This window comes from Zeugodacus cucurbitae, chromosome 4 (assembly GCF_028554725.1).
Source record: "Zeugodacus cucurbitae isolate PBARC_wt_2022May chromosome 4, idZeuCucr1.2, whole genome shotgun sequence".
Lineage (NCBI taxonomy): Eukaryota > Metazoa > Arthropoda > Insecta > Diptera > Tephritidae > Zeugodacus > Zeugodacus cucurbitae.
In genome coordinates, this window is record NC_071669.1 from 9,539,670 (window position 1) to 9,555,739 (window position 16,070).

The 16,070-nt window shown below is 34.8% G+C and overlaps 1 protein-coding gene across 3 annotated transcripts in view; it reads right to left on the reverse strand.

The window, feature by feature from the left end:
• LOC105209112 (cAMP-dependent protein kinase catalytic subunit 3) overlaps positions 1-16,070 on the reverse strand; it is a 69,796-nt gene that overhangs the window by 39,434 nt on the left and 14,292 nt on the right. For all 3 annotated transcript variants that reach the window (XM_054229002.1, XM_054229003.1, XM_011179310.3), the window contains exon 2: positions 8,143-8,775. In XM_054229002.1, the coding sequence (XP_054084977.1) occupies positions 8,143-8,695 (553 nt within the window). In that variant the 5' untranslated portion in view covers positions 8,696-8,775. The remainder of the gene's footprint in view (positions 1-8,142; positions 8,776-16,070) is intronic.

The window sequence follows — 16,070 nt, forward strand, 5'->3', positions numbered from 1 at the left end:
GGCGTTTCGTAGGAATTCTTTTTCAAAACGCCAAATAAGAATGAATATAATTACGTCGAAGACATTGTGAGAATGAAAATTATACAAATACGTACTTCATTAACAGAGTAGTTTGGTAATAATTACAGTAATGTGATCATCATCGAGCTCTTATGAGTTGAACAAATGATCGTGGTAATGAAGAAATAGAGAACATTATTATTATCTTCAAAGCAAATTTGGTAAGGAAAATGTAGAGAGTCTAAAATAATTTTTAAAGCTAAGTAGAATAGCTTTCGAAAGTACCGCAAAGATTGTGGATGACGTATGTTGAACATTGGGAAATCGAATTTCCAAAAACTTCATTTTTACAATCGTTTTTAAAATAATTGAGAGACGATAAACGGATATTCTTATTGGAAATGTTTACAAATTACAATTTTTCGACTTGAGAGAATTTTTGAATTTTTGGCGGAGCTTTCACAGCGAGCTTTTACCATTTTAAGAAGCTTTCACTTGGTGATAAGGGATTTCTCAATACACCAAACATTTTCAGGAAACTTAAATTTATATCCAGTTTTTTTGGCGGAGCTTTCACTTAATTAGAAAGCTTTCACCATTTTAGGGAGCTTTCACTTGATGAAAAGACATTACACAATACACCGAAAATGTTCACGAAGCACGAGTTTATCTTCAGTTTTTTGGCACAGATTTCACCAAATTAAAGAGCTTTCATCAATTTAAGCAGTTTTCACTTGATGAAAAAAAAATTAGTCAATACACCAAAACTGTTCAAGAAACTCGAATTAATCTCCAGTTTTTTTGGCGGAGCTTTCACAAAACTAGAGAGCTTTTACAAATTTAAAGAGCTTTCACTTGGTGATAAGGGATTTCTCAATACACCAAACATTTTCAGGAAACACGAGTTTATCTTTAGTGTTTTAAGGAAGCTTTCACGAAAAAATTTTAAGGAAACTCGAGTTTAACTCGCAAAATTAACTCTCAAAATAAATTTTTTTTACAAACAATAAAAAAAAAACACCGGAAGAATTAATTAACTAGAGTTTGTGGTTCATATTTACTTTTATAAACAAATATATAATTAATAATAAACACATAAACTGATAATAAACTCGAGTTTATGTCGCAAAATGAATAATATAAATATGTATTACTTATTCTTGAAGCTTGACTTCTTGCTTAGACTCTGGACTGCGATACCGAAGCTATTTACCCAAGCTTTTTGAGTTGAACAATTGATGGCGAATCGAACAAAAAATTGGTATAAGCTCGTAATTAATATAAACTGGTATAAATTGGCATAATCTTAGTGGAGATAAGAGAACCAATTAGTATACCAATTTGGGAATTTACCATCTAAACGCCTTGATTTCTAAATTCCCTATCAAGGTAGTACAACTCGTAACATAGCGATGGCAAGAAATGATGAATAGAAGAGTTCTATGATTTTTTAAGTGTGAGCTAGCGGAAATTCAGTAATCTTTGAAGAAATTTCAAAATCGATGCTAACATTTTGAATGATTTCCTGCTTAACCTCAGTCATAAAATGGTTTGCTACGTTGCTTGTTTATCTGACATTTTGACTTGGCTTGTTTACACGCATTTTGCGTGTTTGCTTTCAGCATGATTGCATATGATATCTAATAAATCTGGCATAAATACATATATGAATATACATACATATATATGAATATATATATATATATGAATATATGTATATATGAATATATGTACATATGTATGGGTGCGCAATGAATTGTATAAACAACATATCACCAAAACAAATTTTATGTTTCCATTTGTTTGTGTACATCTTGTACCTATTGGTGACTGCAATATATTGGAATTTTTATACGCCTCAAGGGGGATTTCCTTTTACATGTTGTTTTCAAAAATTTTCATTCACACACACAACACACGCAGAGCTTGCAGGTATTTCTTCCTGGAAAATTTGAGAATTTACGATTTGTTTTGCAATTTGAGGCGTTGAATCGTCTACATATGTTGGTAGTTGAAAACATGCAACTGCTTGTAGACACCTATGTATGTATAGGCAATGCATCACACAACCCACCAACCAGCTGCAACCCACCTTCTAAGCAAGCCTTCCCAAACTCATTATATTGCGCCATAAATTACACATAATTAGCCATTTTCTGCCGACGGCGTTGCCAACTAAATCCAAATTGCATACTCTGTAGACATAATAATCATAATAATAACAACACTACAACGTTTGAGTGCAATTATGGCTGTGACAGAGACGAACAAAAAATCAACTTAAAAGCAAAAGCAATAATTTACAAATAACAACAAAAACATTTTAATGGCAACAACAACAACTATTTCTAATAACAACCACAGCCGCCGCTGGTTGACAGACCGTCACAGCAATTGAAAAATTAAATGAATTATTTGATTGTCTTGCTTTGCGTTTGTGGCGAAACTTTTAGACTCGATCTTGATCTTTTAATGGCCACAAATAAAATAGTTTTGCGCATTTAGAGAAAGTGCAATGCGGAGAAATCAAATCAACGTAGTGGTGGTTGGTGGGCTGGTGATGACGAAGAGACAGACGTGTCGGCTAGACAGCCACGAGTAGCCCTGTCACTGCAACGCACTGTGTGATGCTTTATTGCCAGACAACAACAACAACTACTTAACGCGGTTATAGTGATGTATGTGTTATCATTAGGGTGTGTCATTTTTTATACCAAAAAAAATTAAAATAATGAAATTTTGAAAAAAAAAATTTTTTTTTGGAATTAGAAAATTTAGTGTTATTAGAGAATCTAGTAAAATTTTAAAGAAAAAAAATAATAAAAAAATTTTTATATTTTTATAAATTAATAGAAAAATAGGTTTTTTGTTGGAATTATGAAATTTCGTATTTTTAGTGAATTTTAAAGGACGAAATAAATTAAAAAAATTTATAAAGTCTTAAAAAATAATAATAATTTTATAAAAAAATATAATTAATTAATAATAAAAAACTTATTTTTTTTGTTGTAATTATAAAATTTAGTATTATTAGGGACTCTACTAAAGGTTTGATCCCAAAAAAAAAGATTTTCTAAAATTTAAATCCAACAAATATATACTGTTCTTTTTAGACCAAACTGTTGTGGTTGCTCATTTCTAAAATAATACACACTAAAAGCTACTATTTCTCTACCAAATTGCAGATGATATTAATTTTTTAAAGATTAACGGTATTATGAGAACCGACGAACACTCTGGAACTTCAAAATATTTAAAAGATCATAGACAGTGAAGACACTAGCTTAGTAAATATATCTAATGAGTTCTCAACCAGTATAATCAGCTGACAGATAAGGCAGGGAATTCAAAGGATCATAATATAGTGGAACTTCTCTAACTCGAACCACCATAATCCACAAAAAACTTCGAGTTAGAGAGACTTCCGAGTTACAGAAGGTAATTTGAATGAGTTTTGACTTCTATTGCCAATTCAATAGTTCGAATTATGGAGAACTTCGAGTTAGAGCAGTTCGAGTTATGGAAGTTCAACTGTATTAAGTGAAGATAAGAAATGAAGGGTCTCAGACCCATACAGACATTAACAAGATCGTGAAAGTCGTTTTTTTTTTTTCGAAAAATATTTAGAAAATCCGATTTCTAAAAAATAATTTAAGTTTTCGAAATCGTCTAAAATACATAAATATTAGTGTTCTTTTCGAATATTTTCATGGATCTAAAATATATAAAAATTATTACAATTTTATTTTTTCAAATAAAAAAAAAATATTTTTTTTTTGTACCACCCTAATGCACTAATAGAAAACTACACATCTAACAAAATAACCCCTCAAGTAAGTTCCCGTGGCGTCAGTGGTTGACATCAACAGCTGTTGCTTTGCCACATTCGCAGTTTGTCACCTAGATATATATATACACTAGTACTTATAAACATTGGTCCACAACTGATTGAACGTCTGCCTGTTGCGTTGCAATTTATTTGCAACTGCATCATCACTTAAATGCGGTTATTTATCTACCATATATACAACCATATATACTATGTGCTGGTCTTTCACAATCTACCATCAAAGCTCTTGGCGCTTGGCGCTTTGGCTAACAACTAAAAACCAACAACAGCAATAAAAACGATAAATTTTGCTTGCAGTTAACTGCATTCGCACAGTTGTCATTTGTGGTCTATTAAAATTGCCCGTCTCAGTGATTGCATTTTATAGTGATTTCATTTCATTTGCTACTCTTTTTTTCTTGTGTTTGTTGTTTGTGTGCAGCACGAAATAAATGAGGCGACAAATCTTCATTTCTTCGTCGGTGATGAAATCTCAGCTGCAAGCGAGTTAATTAACAGTGTTTTAACTGCCTGGCGATTTTAATGTTGTTATTGCACAAGTGAATGTTTGCAATTATGTTGCAGTACTTTCATTAAACTCGGTATAATATGAATGTGGTTTGGAAATGGGTCACAGTTAATAATAACATGGAAAAAGGAAACCCGAAATACCACGTATTTTTAACCCAAACTTTGGGGAATCTAAGGTTTTTAATTGGTCTCCTCGAATAATTTTACTCTCAGACTTAATTGTAGTCGTAGGAACTTAAAACATTCACCTTGAGATTTGTAGAATACTGCAGAAGTGACAGGCCAGTTGAAATCATTCATTCCGTCTACTTAGAACTGACTGTAGCAAGAACGAGCTTAGACTTGTTCGGTTCCTACGCTAGAGTTGTCAGTGTTCGAAGAGACTATCTTTTCGAACCCCCAAATTCCGATAGACAGATGGTACAAACTTTTCGAAAGCATAATCTTCGAATGTTCTGACATATTTAGATACTTCCCTCGCGTTGATCTAATTCATTGCGGTTACTTAGAACTCTCTGTAGTAGGAACGAGCTTAGACTTGGCGGTACCTTCGCAAGAGTTGTCATTGTTTGAACAGATGCTGTTTCGAACTCCCAAACTCCGATAAACAATTTGGTACAGATTTAGTTTCCGAACTTTTGGAAAGCATAATCTTTGAATTGTCTGACATATTCTTCCCTCCCGTTAATCTCTTCTGAGTCGATTTCGCAATCAAAATCTCTCAAAAAAGCCTTGTTACTGGCCGGAGAGAAAACGAAATCTCTCCTGATCCAAAACAAGCCAAGTCCTTAGCACCCAAATTACACTTCATAGTTCTAAAACTGTTTTTTTAGGCAAGTCTTGAAAGTAGAGTATTATATATCTCTTTTTAGACTGAAATTTAGAAGTAAAGGCTAGTGAATAGTGAAAGCACATTCTCAAGTGCTTCAAATCGTCCCAAAATACAAATATTAACCAAAGATGATCCTGAGTTTCTTTCTTCTTGTTGAGCTCTGAGGATTCTTGGTTCTCTTATAATCGCCAAGTCTATAGAAATTTCATACCGAAATACCAATTATAATACAGTCTATGAGACGACTTCACTAACATCTGTTGTCTTGTCTAACGTAAAAGTAACTGTATGGTTTCAGGTTTTTAACCGAGTTACACAAAGAAACAACGCAGGAGATTGGAATGATGGGGTAAGGTTCTAAAGGGAATAAAGAGGACAGGACATTCTCCATTCACTTCCATAAAGGACCAATCCCAAAGGAGCGATCGTCAGTTGCAATTTCATTCACGAAGGAACCAAAGGATGGGATATGCATCTTAAATAGGAAAAGAGACGAAAGGAAGTTCACCGCTTCAGTTAATCAAAAATGTTCCCATAAAACCCGTTATTTATGCATACATATATACATATGTATTTACAAATATTTCATGCATATAGTATTGCATTTAATAGTGTAAGCTTTTCATTTATCACTGAATTTCCCAATAAATACAAGTACATATGCATGTTTGTACACCACAAAAGCCAACAACACCGCCGCCAGCCAGTAGGTCAGTGCCCATGTGCTACGTGACGGTCAAACAGCCATAATGACCGCAATACGATTTGCACAATTGCGGCTGGCGCGGATGTTGCGTCGCCAATCGACCATTGAGACGACGCACTAGCCGGCGGGTCTAAGCAAACGACCAACTAACTAACTAACTGTCCAGCAGAACAAAAACACTACGAAACCCAGAAAAAAATGTAAATGTAAACAAAGCTGCTGCCACACGCACACACACACACAAATTTACAAGTAAACACGAATTTGACTGCAAATATTTACAAATTGCGCTAGAAACGGTGTTTTCCCAGCAAAAAGAAAAAAAAAAAAAAAATCAAAAAAAAAGTTTAGCAAGTAAAACTCGGAGCGCGAGGTAGGAAATACAATAATGGCGATTGTTGTTGTTGTTGTTGTATTATCAACGTTGTATATTTCATAAATTCACTAGCGTCGATTGATAAAAATCAGCAAGCCAAATGCTGGCGAAACATAAACGTTCTCCAGATTACCGAGTTTGAGGAAACAACAACAACAAGAATAACAACAATAAAAGCGTATCACGCCATGAGCCACGCGCTCGTGATCAATGAACGAGTGACTCGACAGGCAACAGCATAGCGGGGCAGACAGGTGATGCGGGATTGGCAGGAGAGACACACAAAAAAGGCAAGAAAGACAGGAAAGCCGCATGATGAGTTAGTGGACTAACTAAGCATATAAATAATGGGTAAAAACAACAAAAAACAGATCGATTGTTTGGCTAAACTTCGCAGTGAATTTCGGTTGTTTGGAGGAAAGTAAGATTTATTGCGATTTTTTGTTGTTTATTTTAATTTCTTTCAAAATTTTATTTTTCAAAAAATGTTTTCGAAACTCTTTTTTTCAAAAACTGTTTCAAAACTTTTTTTTTCAAAATCAGTTATAATTTTTTTTTTTGAAAATTGTTTTCGAAATATTTTTTTTTAATTCTTCTTTTCAAAATTGTTTTTGAAGCGTTTTCCCAAATTTTTCTTTAAAAATAATTATTCAAAAATTATATTTCAAAAATTGCTTTCAAAACTTTTTTTTCTAATTTTTTTCAAAATTGTTTTCAAACTTTTCAAATATTTTTTTAAATAATTTTCAAAACTTTTTTTTCTAACCTTTTTTTGCAAAACTAGTTTTCAAGAATTGTTTTCAAAACTTTCTTCATTTTTCTTTTTATTATTTTCAAAACTGCTTTTAAAAAAGTTATTTTTCAAAATTATATTTCAAAAATTGCTTTTGAAACTTATTTTTATTTCTTTCAAAATTGTTTAAAACTTTTTAATTTTTTTTTAAATAATTTTCAAAACTTTTTTTTCTAATCAAATTTTCAAAAATTGTTTCCAAAACTTTTTTCAGTTTTTTTTTTAATATTTTCAAAACTGTTTTTAAAAAAAATATTTTTCAAAAATTGTTTTCGAAACCTTTTTTATAATTTCTTTCAAAATTGTTTTTAAAAATGTTTAAACTTTTTTTAAGTAGTTTCAAAACTATTTTTTTTTCGAATCTTTTTTTGCAAAACTATTTTTCAAAAATTGTTTTTCAAACTTATTTTCAAAACTTCTTGTAAAAAACTTTTTTGAATTTTGTTTCAAAATTTTTTTAGAAAATATATTTTTTCAATTTTACTTTTTTTTTCGATACTTGCGCGCTATTAATCTGAACCGATTTTGAAATGCGTACGATTTCCTTTTTTATTAACCCTCAATGTAAACGATCTTGCACACCCGCAAGCAACCACTCGCTCGCCGCATCACGTCAGTCGTTCAGTGATCATGAGTCACAATGCGTTTAGGGAGAATCGTTCATTATTAGCTGGACCAATCAACGAGTTCAACACACGCCACCAACTCCAAATTCAAATAAACACTATAAAACGCTTGCAAAAGGAAAACGCGCAAACGAAATGGAAAACGAAGAAGCAGGCGAAACACTTTGTTGTTGCCACTTACGCTCAAGCAGCAACGGCGCACGCTGTGAATAAGCCGATTTATTTTCTTTCATCTTCGGCCACAATGATTCATGTTCATTTTTCGCGCAACAAAAAATTAAATTTGTTGTCTGACGCTACCAATAAATATTGCCGTTAAATGGCAGCAACACATGTGTGGCGTTGCGGCGCTGGCAAATCATATCAGTCAGTTCTTAAATTGGCTTTTATATGCGACATTAACAACATACAATCTTTATAATTAGCTAAAATTAAATTTGTTTACTCACCCACAGTCTTGATTATTTGAAAATCATCCAGATGATATTTGCGTACACCTTTCGCTGTTTCCACGCTGCTGCTGTCATCTGTCTCATCATCATCACCCTCGTCATCAGTCTCATTGCCATCATCCTCCTCATCGGGTTCATCCTCTTCCTCCTCCTCGGGATCATCATCTTCCTCATCGAGCTCCTCATCATCATCTTCCTCGTCTTCATCGTCATCCTCCTCCTCATGCACTGCGTTATTTGTGCGCGCTTTTCGTCGCGCTTCATCGTCCACCACACGTTGTGGCGCCTCCTCTTCCTCCTCCTCTTCGCTGCAGTCGGATTCTAGCGGATCTGAGGACTCACTGGAGCCGACGCTGTGTCCGCCACTTTTACCGTTGGCCGTGCCGTTGAGGCGTGCGGCACCGCCGGCGCCGCCGAGTTTCAATGTGTATGTTGTGGCATCGTTATTGATGGCTTTCTTATCAAAGAATAATGAGGTGTTGGGTGCCATTTTGTTGCTCGTGCTCGCGCCCAAGTTACGCAGGCGTGTGTATGTGGTTGCCGCCGACATGCTGTTGTGTTTGTGCGGACTTTTGTTATTTAAAGTGTGGTTTGAGATTTACTAGTGTGTTTTTGTGAAACGTTCAGTAGCTGGAAAATATGAAATTGTGTAATGGATTAGTTAATGAAATTTGATAATATTTTTATTAGAAGGTATAAACAAGTCTTCAATATTTTGTAGAATGCTGCCATGCTGACATTCTTAAGCAGTGTTCGCCGAATGGTTACGTAGACCCGACTGTTGTGAGAATGTTAGTTAATTCCCCTATTGGTATTTCCAATCCCTCTCTTTTCAATAGGTACCACTAGATGGAGATTTTACTTGGGATCGCTTAGAAATTGCAGATTCCCATATTTAACGAAAGTTAACGAGTATATATTCATACATTTTTCTATAGAGTCCCCCAACCGATGTAAACTTTCAGTACTCGGATAAACGATATTAAAACTGATTATTTCGATGTCCCTAGATTAGATTCAAGACTTTATATTTTAAAACAATGCCCAGCCAATTATCTCTTTCAGTAACCTAAGAAGCTGATCAAAGTCGTCTAAAGAGCTAGTGGGTTCCATGACGATGTTAGAGATTTAGCTCTCAGATTATTATTCATATTATTTCATAATCTGGGGTTCCGATCACCTTCGATAGAACAGTCTGTCAACAGCCTAGCCAAAGGTTGTTTGATTTTGGCGGCTTTATTACTTTTAGCCGTGTCGTTACTATTTGGATTGTATCATACTCGAGTAATGCAATGACTTTCCTACCGAGTTCAGTTAACTGTCGCCATTTTCCTCCAATCTCGACTTTTTTCATGTGCTAGACCTCATAAATGATCTCTACATAACTTATGTGGAATGTACAATAGACTTTAGGAACCAAGTCTTCACTAGAATTCTTATAAGAATTGTCCATCTTTATTCCTTTTTCGCACCTCACTTGGTTCGAGGTCCTCCGTCATGTCAATTTATCAAAGAAGAGCCACAGTGATTGCAGTAAGTCAATCACTTGTCGCGGATTCTTCATTTTTACCGAGATGTTGGAGAGGTTTTATTTAAGCCAGTTCAGCTAGGAGTTGAGGTCTTCTTCTTCATCGGCTTCCATCAGCGGGTACTGCATTGAACACTACTGGAGTGCTTTCGTCCATTCGACCAACATAACATTGCCAGCGTAGCCGCTGTCTCTTTATTCGCTGAACTATGTCTTTGTCGTCGTATAACTCGTACAGCACATCGGTGCATCGTCCAACGTGTGCGGTATGCGAGGTTGCCAATGTTCACAGAACCATAAATCTTTCGCAAACCCTTTCTCTTGAAAATTCTCACTGCCGTCTCATCGGATGTCGTCGTCATCCACGTCGAATGGTGAGGGACTTGTAGAGTTTGATTTTGGTTCGTCGAGAGAGGACTTTACTTTTCAATTGTCTTCCCAGTCCAAAGCCGCACCTGTTGGAAATAATGATTCTGCGCTGGATTTCATGGCTTGGCTTCGAATCAATTTGGGTTACCCGATTTTCAAAAATATATATGTACATATTTTTAAGCGGATCTAGATAGATATACATACATGTATATATTTAAACCCTTGCTAAATACTTGACCGAAATTAGCCATAAAATAAAAACTACAAATAATCTCTTCAAACTATGCCAACACTAAATAACCTCAAATAAATCTTAAAAAAATTATCACATTTTCCAATTGCTACTTTCCAATTTAAATGTCTATTTTCGATAACGGTATACTTGTAACAAAGCAAATGTCAAACTAAATTTAGGTTGCTATGAGAGGCCGTAAGGACAAAAGCCTGCCTGCCAAGCCTACTGCAATTGTGTATTTGACAAGCCATTCTAAATTGTAGACACATTGATAGCACATGCAATATGCTGCCGACACTTTCAATGAGCAAACGAACAGATGGCTTTTATACACACTGGCACACATTACTGCCACATTGGCAGGCATTGTGCAAGCAGTAGTAGCACGCGCATTGACACTCAACATATTGCAATTTATACTATATATTTTTTTTTATTTACATCGGGTCTAAATTTCCAATTGTCTACATGTGACCTATTGACATAATAATTTATTTTTTTTTTTCAATTAACCCCTAGCAGATGGCACTCAACGGTTCAATGGTGCAGCTTACACACACACACATTCAATGAAGAGTAAATATCTTTCTGTTTGCAATTTTCGCTCATACTTTCTTCAGAGCTCCCTCTTCTATGTGTGCAAAAGCACACAAAGACCTATCCGCCTGCATGCCACCCAGTTTTGGTCTCATTTGCATATGTCTACTTCATTGTCGCCATTTTTCATGCTTCAAATGAGCTTACTTTTCTTTCTTTTCTGCTTATGTAGACAATATTGTAAATAGTTTAAGTGTGTGTGTTTGTGTTTAATTTGCATGTGAAAGTGCATATGTGTTTGGCTTGTGTATGATTTGTGTCAGCAGCACTTAAATGTTGCCACCATTGTTGCCACCCACATCAATCAAATTGCATGGACGGCACGGAGTAAATTTCCATTGCACACTACAGTTGGTCGAGAAGCGAAGATTTAAAAAATTAGTAGAGATTGGCAGGTACAGAAGAATCAATGAAATTTTTGTAAGATAAGAATTCTTCTTCCCGAAGGAAATGATTTTGAAACCTGCTTTAGAGTCTCACTTCAATTTAGAGCCCCATTCGATTGGCTCGGCCGTTCACCGGAGCAAAATAAAGCTTTCATAGCATAAAATTTCTCGAAAGCTCGAAGTTGCTGAAATACCATATTTCTTCTAAGCTTTTTTAAAGCTCATGCATCCAAAAAACGCAATAAAGCATCTAAAGCATAATATTTGGAGCTTTTGGAGAGTCAAGGAAGACAAAAATCATCTATTGTTTGTGAAAGCTCAAAAGAGAGCTTTCGATGTATTTCAAAATTTTTGAAAACAAGTGATTATACTTTTGCTGACGTCATCTTAACGAATTTCATGCGTAATTCCGGTTCGCGCCGATACGAATTCCCTACATTTTTATATCAAATATAGGACAATCTCAACTCAGGGCTTTGGTGCATACGAATACTTCCGGCTCTCAACGTCTTAGTACAACAGATGGCTCTCAGAAATGCCATGATGAACATGCTGTAGGTTTTGTATGCGAGTACGCTTCTTCGAACCAGATAGTTGTACAAATAGACCACCATGAGAAAGATTAGAGATTTGGCCTCTTTTATGACTGGTTATAAGATCTATGGAAAGGAGTACAAAGGCTCGTTTACTTCCCAGTACGTTTCATTAAGTGCACTGAAGGAAGGTTCGATTAGAACTCAAGTATGATCTGGATATATATTGTTAATAATCCTATCTTATACCAAAACAGATACTATAAGTATGGTTCAAGTATATCAGGGTGATCATGAAACTTTCTGAATGGTTTATAAGCCCAGATCGGGTTAAAAACTAAAAAAAATCGACTAGCGAACGTAAACCCTATTATTCGGAGCAGTAATATGGGACGAAGCTTTAGCAAACTTCTTAGAAAGAAAATCAAAGCAAAAATCCAAACCTAATTTTTGAAGTCAGATAGAAAACGATACCGGACGATATCTTTAACAATGTATTCCAGTATACCTTCACTAGAATTCGATGGTCACAGTCGCTGAGACCATTTGGACCCATAGATCTCGAGATGTGCTTTTGAACTAAATGATGATTTTATGTAAATAAATATGAGATCCCTTAGGGATAGCACTATTAACGAGCAAATATTAGGTTGGCAAATATCCGCCTTTTTGTCTTTGGAATTTCGACGATTCAGAACGGATGAAAACGACACCATGACGGCCAGGAAGGTTTTGCTGTGTGTTTGGTGGGATTGGAGGGGAATCATCCACTATGAACTGCTCCCATATGGTCAGACGCTTAATTCTACCAACTACTGCGAACAATTGAACCGCTTGAAGCAAACGATCGACCAGAAGCGTCCAGAATTGGCCTACATGAAAGGTGTAGTGTTCCACCAGGACAACGCCAGACCACACACTTCGTTGATGACTCGTCCGAAGCTACGGGAGCTCGGATGAGAGGTTTTATCACATCCACCATATAGCCTGGATATAGCGCTAAGTTATTACAACCTGTTCCTGTCCATGGCGAACGCCTTTGATGGCGTAAAGTTGAACTCAGAAGAGGCTTATGAAAAGTGGCTGACCGAGTTCTTCGCAAATAAGAAGTGGGCCTTCTACGAGGTGGTATTATGAAGTTGCCGTCTAGATGGAAACAGATTATCGAACGAAATGGCGCATATTTGAACTAAATCCGGCCACTGTAACACTTTTTATAAAGCATTGAATAAATAACAAAGAAGCGGAAGGGAGATATTTGCCAACCTAATATTTTAGAATCTTTATATAAATCAATAAAAATCTTTACAGGGGTACTCAAACTTATTGAATTAAGCTTCAGAATTAGTTCAAGCACTAAACTCACTCGAGATATATATTTTTTATTTAATAATAATTTAATTTCTGAGTCGCAAAAGTACTGGTCTCCACAATTAAGTGCTCACTGCCATAGAATATTTCCATATAAATGTAATATAATTGCTTAATTGACCATCGCTGACCTAGATCCTTGTAATTTAATACCTACATATCTACTCTCCCCTTTCTACATTCAACAACAAATGCCGTGTGTAGCATGAATGCACATTTTTTGCCATTTCACCTTGTCAGCGACGCCCTCATAAAAACTAGGATATGAGCTAATGCAGTTTTCCAGTTAATTGGTACAAGACCAACTATGTCAACATTATGGAATGAAATGAAATGAAATAAAATAAAAATGTAAACTAATAAAAAATCGATAAAGAAATAAAACAAATGTGGGTGCAAGCGAAATGACGGTGTAATGAAGTGCAAAAAGACATAATGAAATCATATGAAGTGCTTGGATGCACACTTTTACTGGTTGTGGGGTTGGAAATGTAGAAGTGAATGTGTGAAATGAGGGATTTATCTGCATGGAAATTCAATTGAGAAATGCATTTAATAAAATTTATTAACCTTCAGTACTCAATTCAATTGAAAGCGAAATGAGAGTCTTAGTTCTCTTTCTATCAACATTTTTTCTCATTTCACTGATATTTTCAACAATTTCACTATTTTTTCACCAATTTCACTATTTTTTTTTTTTTTGAATTTCACTATTAATTTCACTTTTTTATTAACAACCATTTCATGCTTAACTTGTCTTAAGTAGATTTCAAAAGCATCTAAATACAAAAAAAAATCTTTTTTGCCTTCATTTCACTATTCTCTCGCCGCATTCGCTTTACTTTTTATTATTGAACTTTCACTTTATCTACGCAAAATCATCGATTTCATGCGATTCGCAGCACTTTTGCGGTGTTTTACCTGTTTGCTTCGTGTTTTGCATTATCTTTTTTTTGAATTTTTATATTTGCTGCTTGCGCAAATGGAAATTGTGTGAAAATTCTGAAATTGAAAAGCGCACATAATTCAACAGTTATGAACTACAACGTCCGTTAGTGCGCCCGTTCGTTCATCCGTCAGCGTTATTCACGCTCACCCTGCGCATCAACGCCGCTCGCTACTTACACTTATGATTGACGTGTGAGTTTTGCGATCGGCACTGGAAAATTCTAAACGTGTTACTAATGCCTAAAGTGGGCGTGTATTTGGGTCGTTATCAATTTTCACCTAACAAATATATCGACACCAATTCACTTTCGTACAAAGCGGCGCGTAATAACAGCGCAAGGGCTAGTGGAAGAGTGTGTTGGCACGTGGAGAGAGCGAGGAAATGTGAATGGAATATTTAGAAATAACCCAAAATTTTTGGTTTAATTATAGATTTTTACTTATAGATGTGCGTATGTAAATACTGTAAAATAGCATGTTTACTGTTGGAATTCAAAAATAAAATGAGATGAATGAAAAAATGCCGAAACGGAAGCAAATCTGCACGCCAGCAGCGGTTTAGGAAGGAGGTGGAAATGGTTTTGTAAGACAAAAGAAGGCGCGGTGATCCGACTTTTAGAGTGATCTAACGATTTTCAAAGTAATCTAGCATTGTAATATGCTAAAAAAGCTCGAAATTAGCTTGTGTTCTATTATTAAATTATTTATTTAAACTCCAATAAAGCTGTCAAACATGTTCTCTCAGATTGCCCTTGCCATTAGTTCTCACTTAATAGTAGTCGCATTATAGTTTGATCTAATATAAGTGAAACTTCGTTCAATTCTATGAAAAGGGACGATCTCTTAGAAATGTTTTCAATACTACTTTAAATTAATCTCGTCGTAACAATTGTAAACTGATAACATATGTTCCGATCAGTCGTTATTTATGGAAGTTATATGACTTCGATATGATGAACTGATTTTATAGTTTGGATTATATAATTTAATTAAGAAACCAAAAACTACTGAGGTCAGAGAAAGATGATCTATACGAACTGCAAAAAGACTCTCGTAGAAGAAGTCCATCTTCCAATTTTCTCCTTCTAAGAAGCAAACGAGATTTGCAAATACGGCTATTTATATGTTAAATAGGGATATCTTCAGGTGATCACTAAAATTTATTTTGAAAAATTAGGGGTTCCGGAAATCACCTACAATTATGTCTGGATCAGAGAATGTTACCTCGACAATATCATTTCTCTAAATATCCTACAACACTTTTATATCTGTATTCGATATTTCAATGGAACTACTACAACAGCTCGTTCAAAATTCTTCTTCTGATAATAAGGCTTTCTCAGCGAGGCTTATTATATATACAAATTGAACTTTGGACTTTATGATTCTTCCGAAATTATTTACCTTTCTATTCATTATTCATTTTTTTTTCTCCTCACAATCTATTTACCTAATCGAAATTCATACTACCTCATCCAAATATATTTCCAAACAATTTTTGACGATTGAGTCATCACATCACAGGCGGTAGTTTCAGCCGTTGAGTGAGCAATTTCATGCTAAAATATTAACCCGCTGTGAAATAGTAGATCCAACTAGTGGGGGTCTTCATTTATATAAACATAAGAAGGCATTTAAATACCGCTCGTTTAATATATTCATATTTAAGTGTAAATATATAGATAAACAGATTGAAATTGTATTTAAAGTAATTGGATCAGCTGTCATTAACACTTCAGTACATTTACTCATGCCCAAATAAATTTGGTTCTTAAGTTTGTTGCAGATTTCGTTTATTTAGGCCACCCATTGTGCAAAATATGGCATGTTTAACGGCGCTTTTATAGAGAAATGTTGGCCTATTTTTAATTCATTGAATGAAATATAAGAACAGGTCGTGTTTTTTGATTATGAATATATGTATTTGTATTTGTATTGGTAGTTGTAATGGTAAT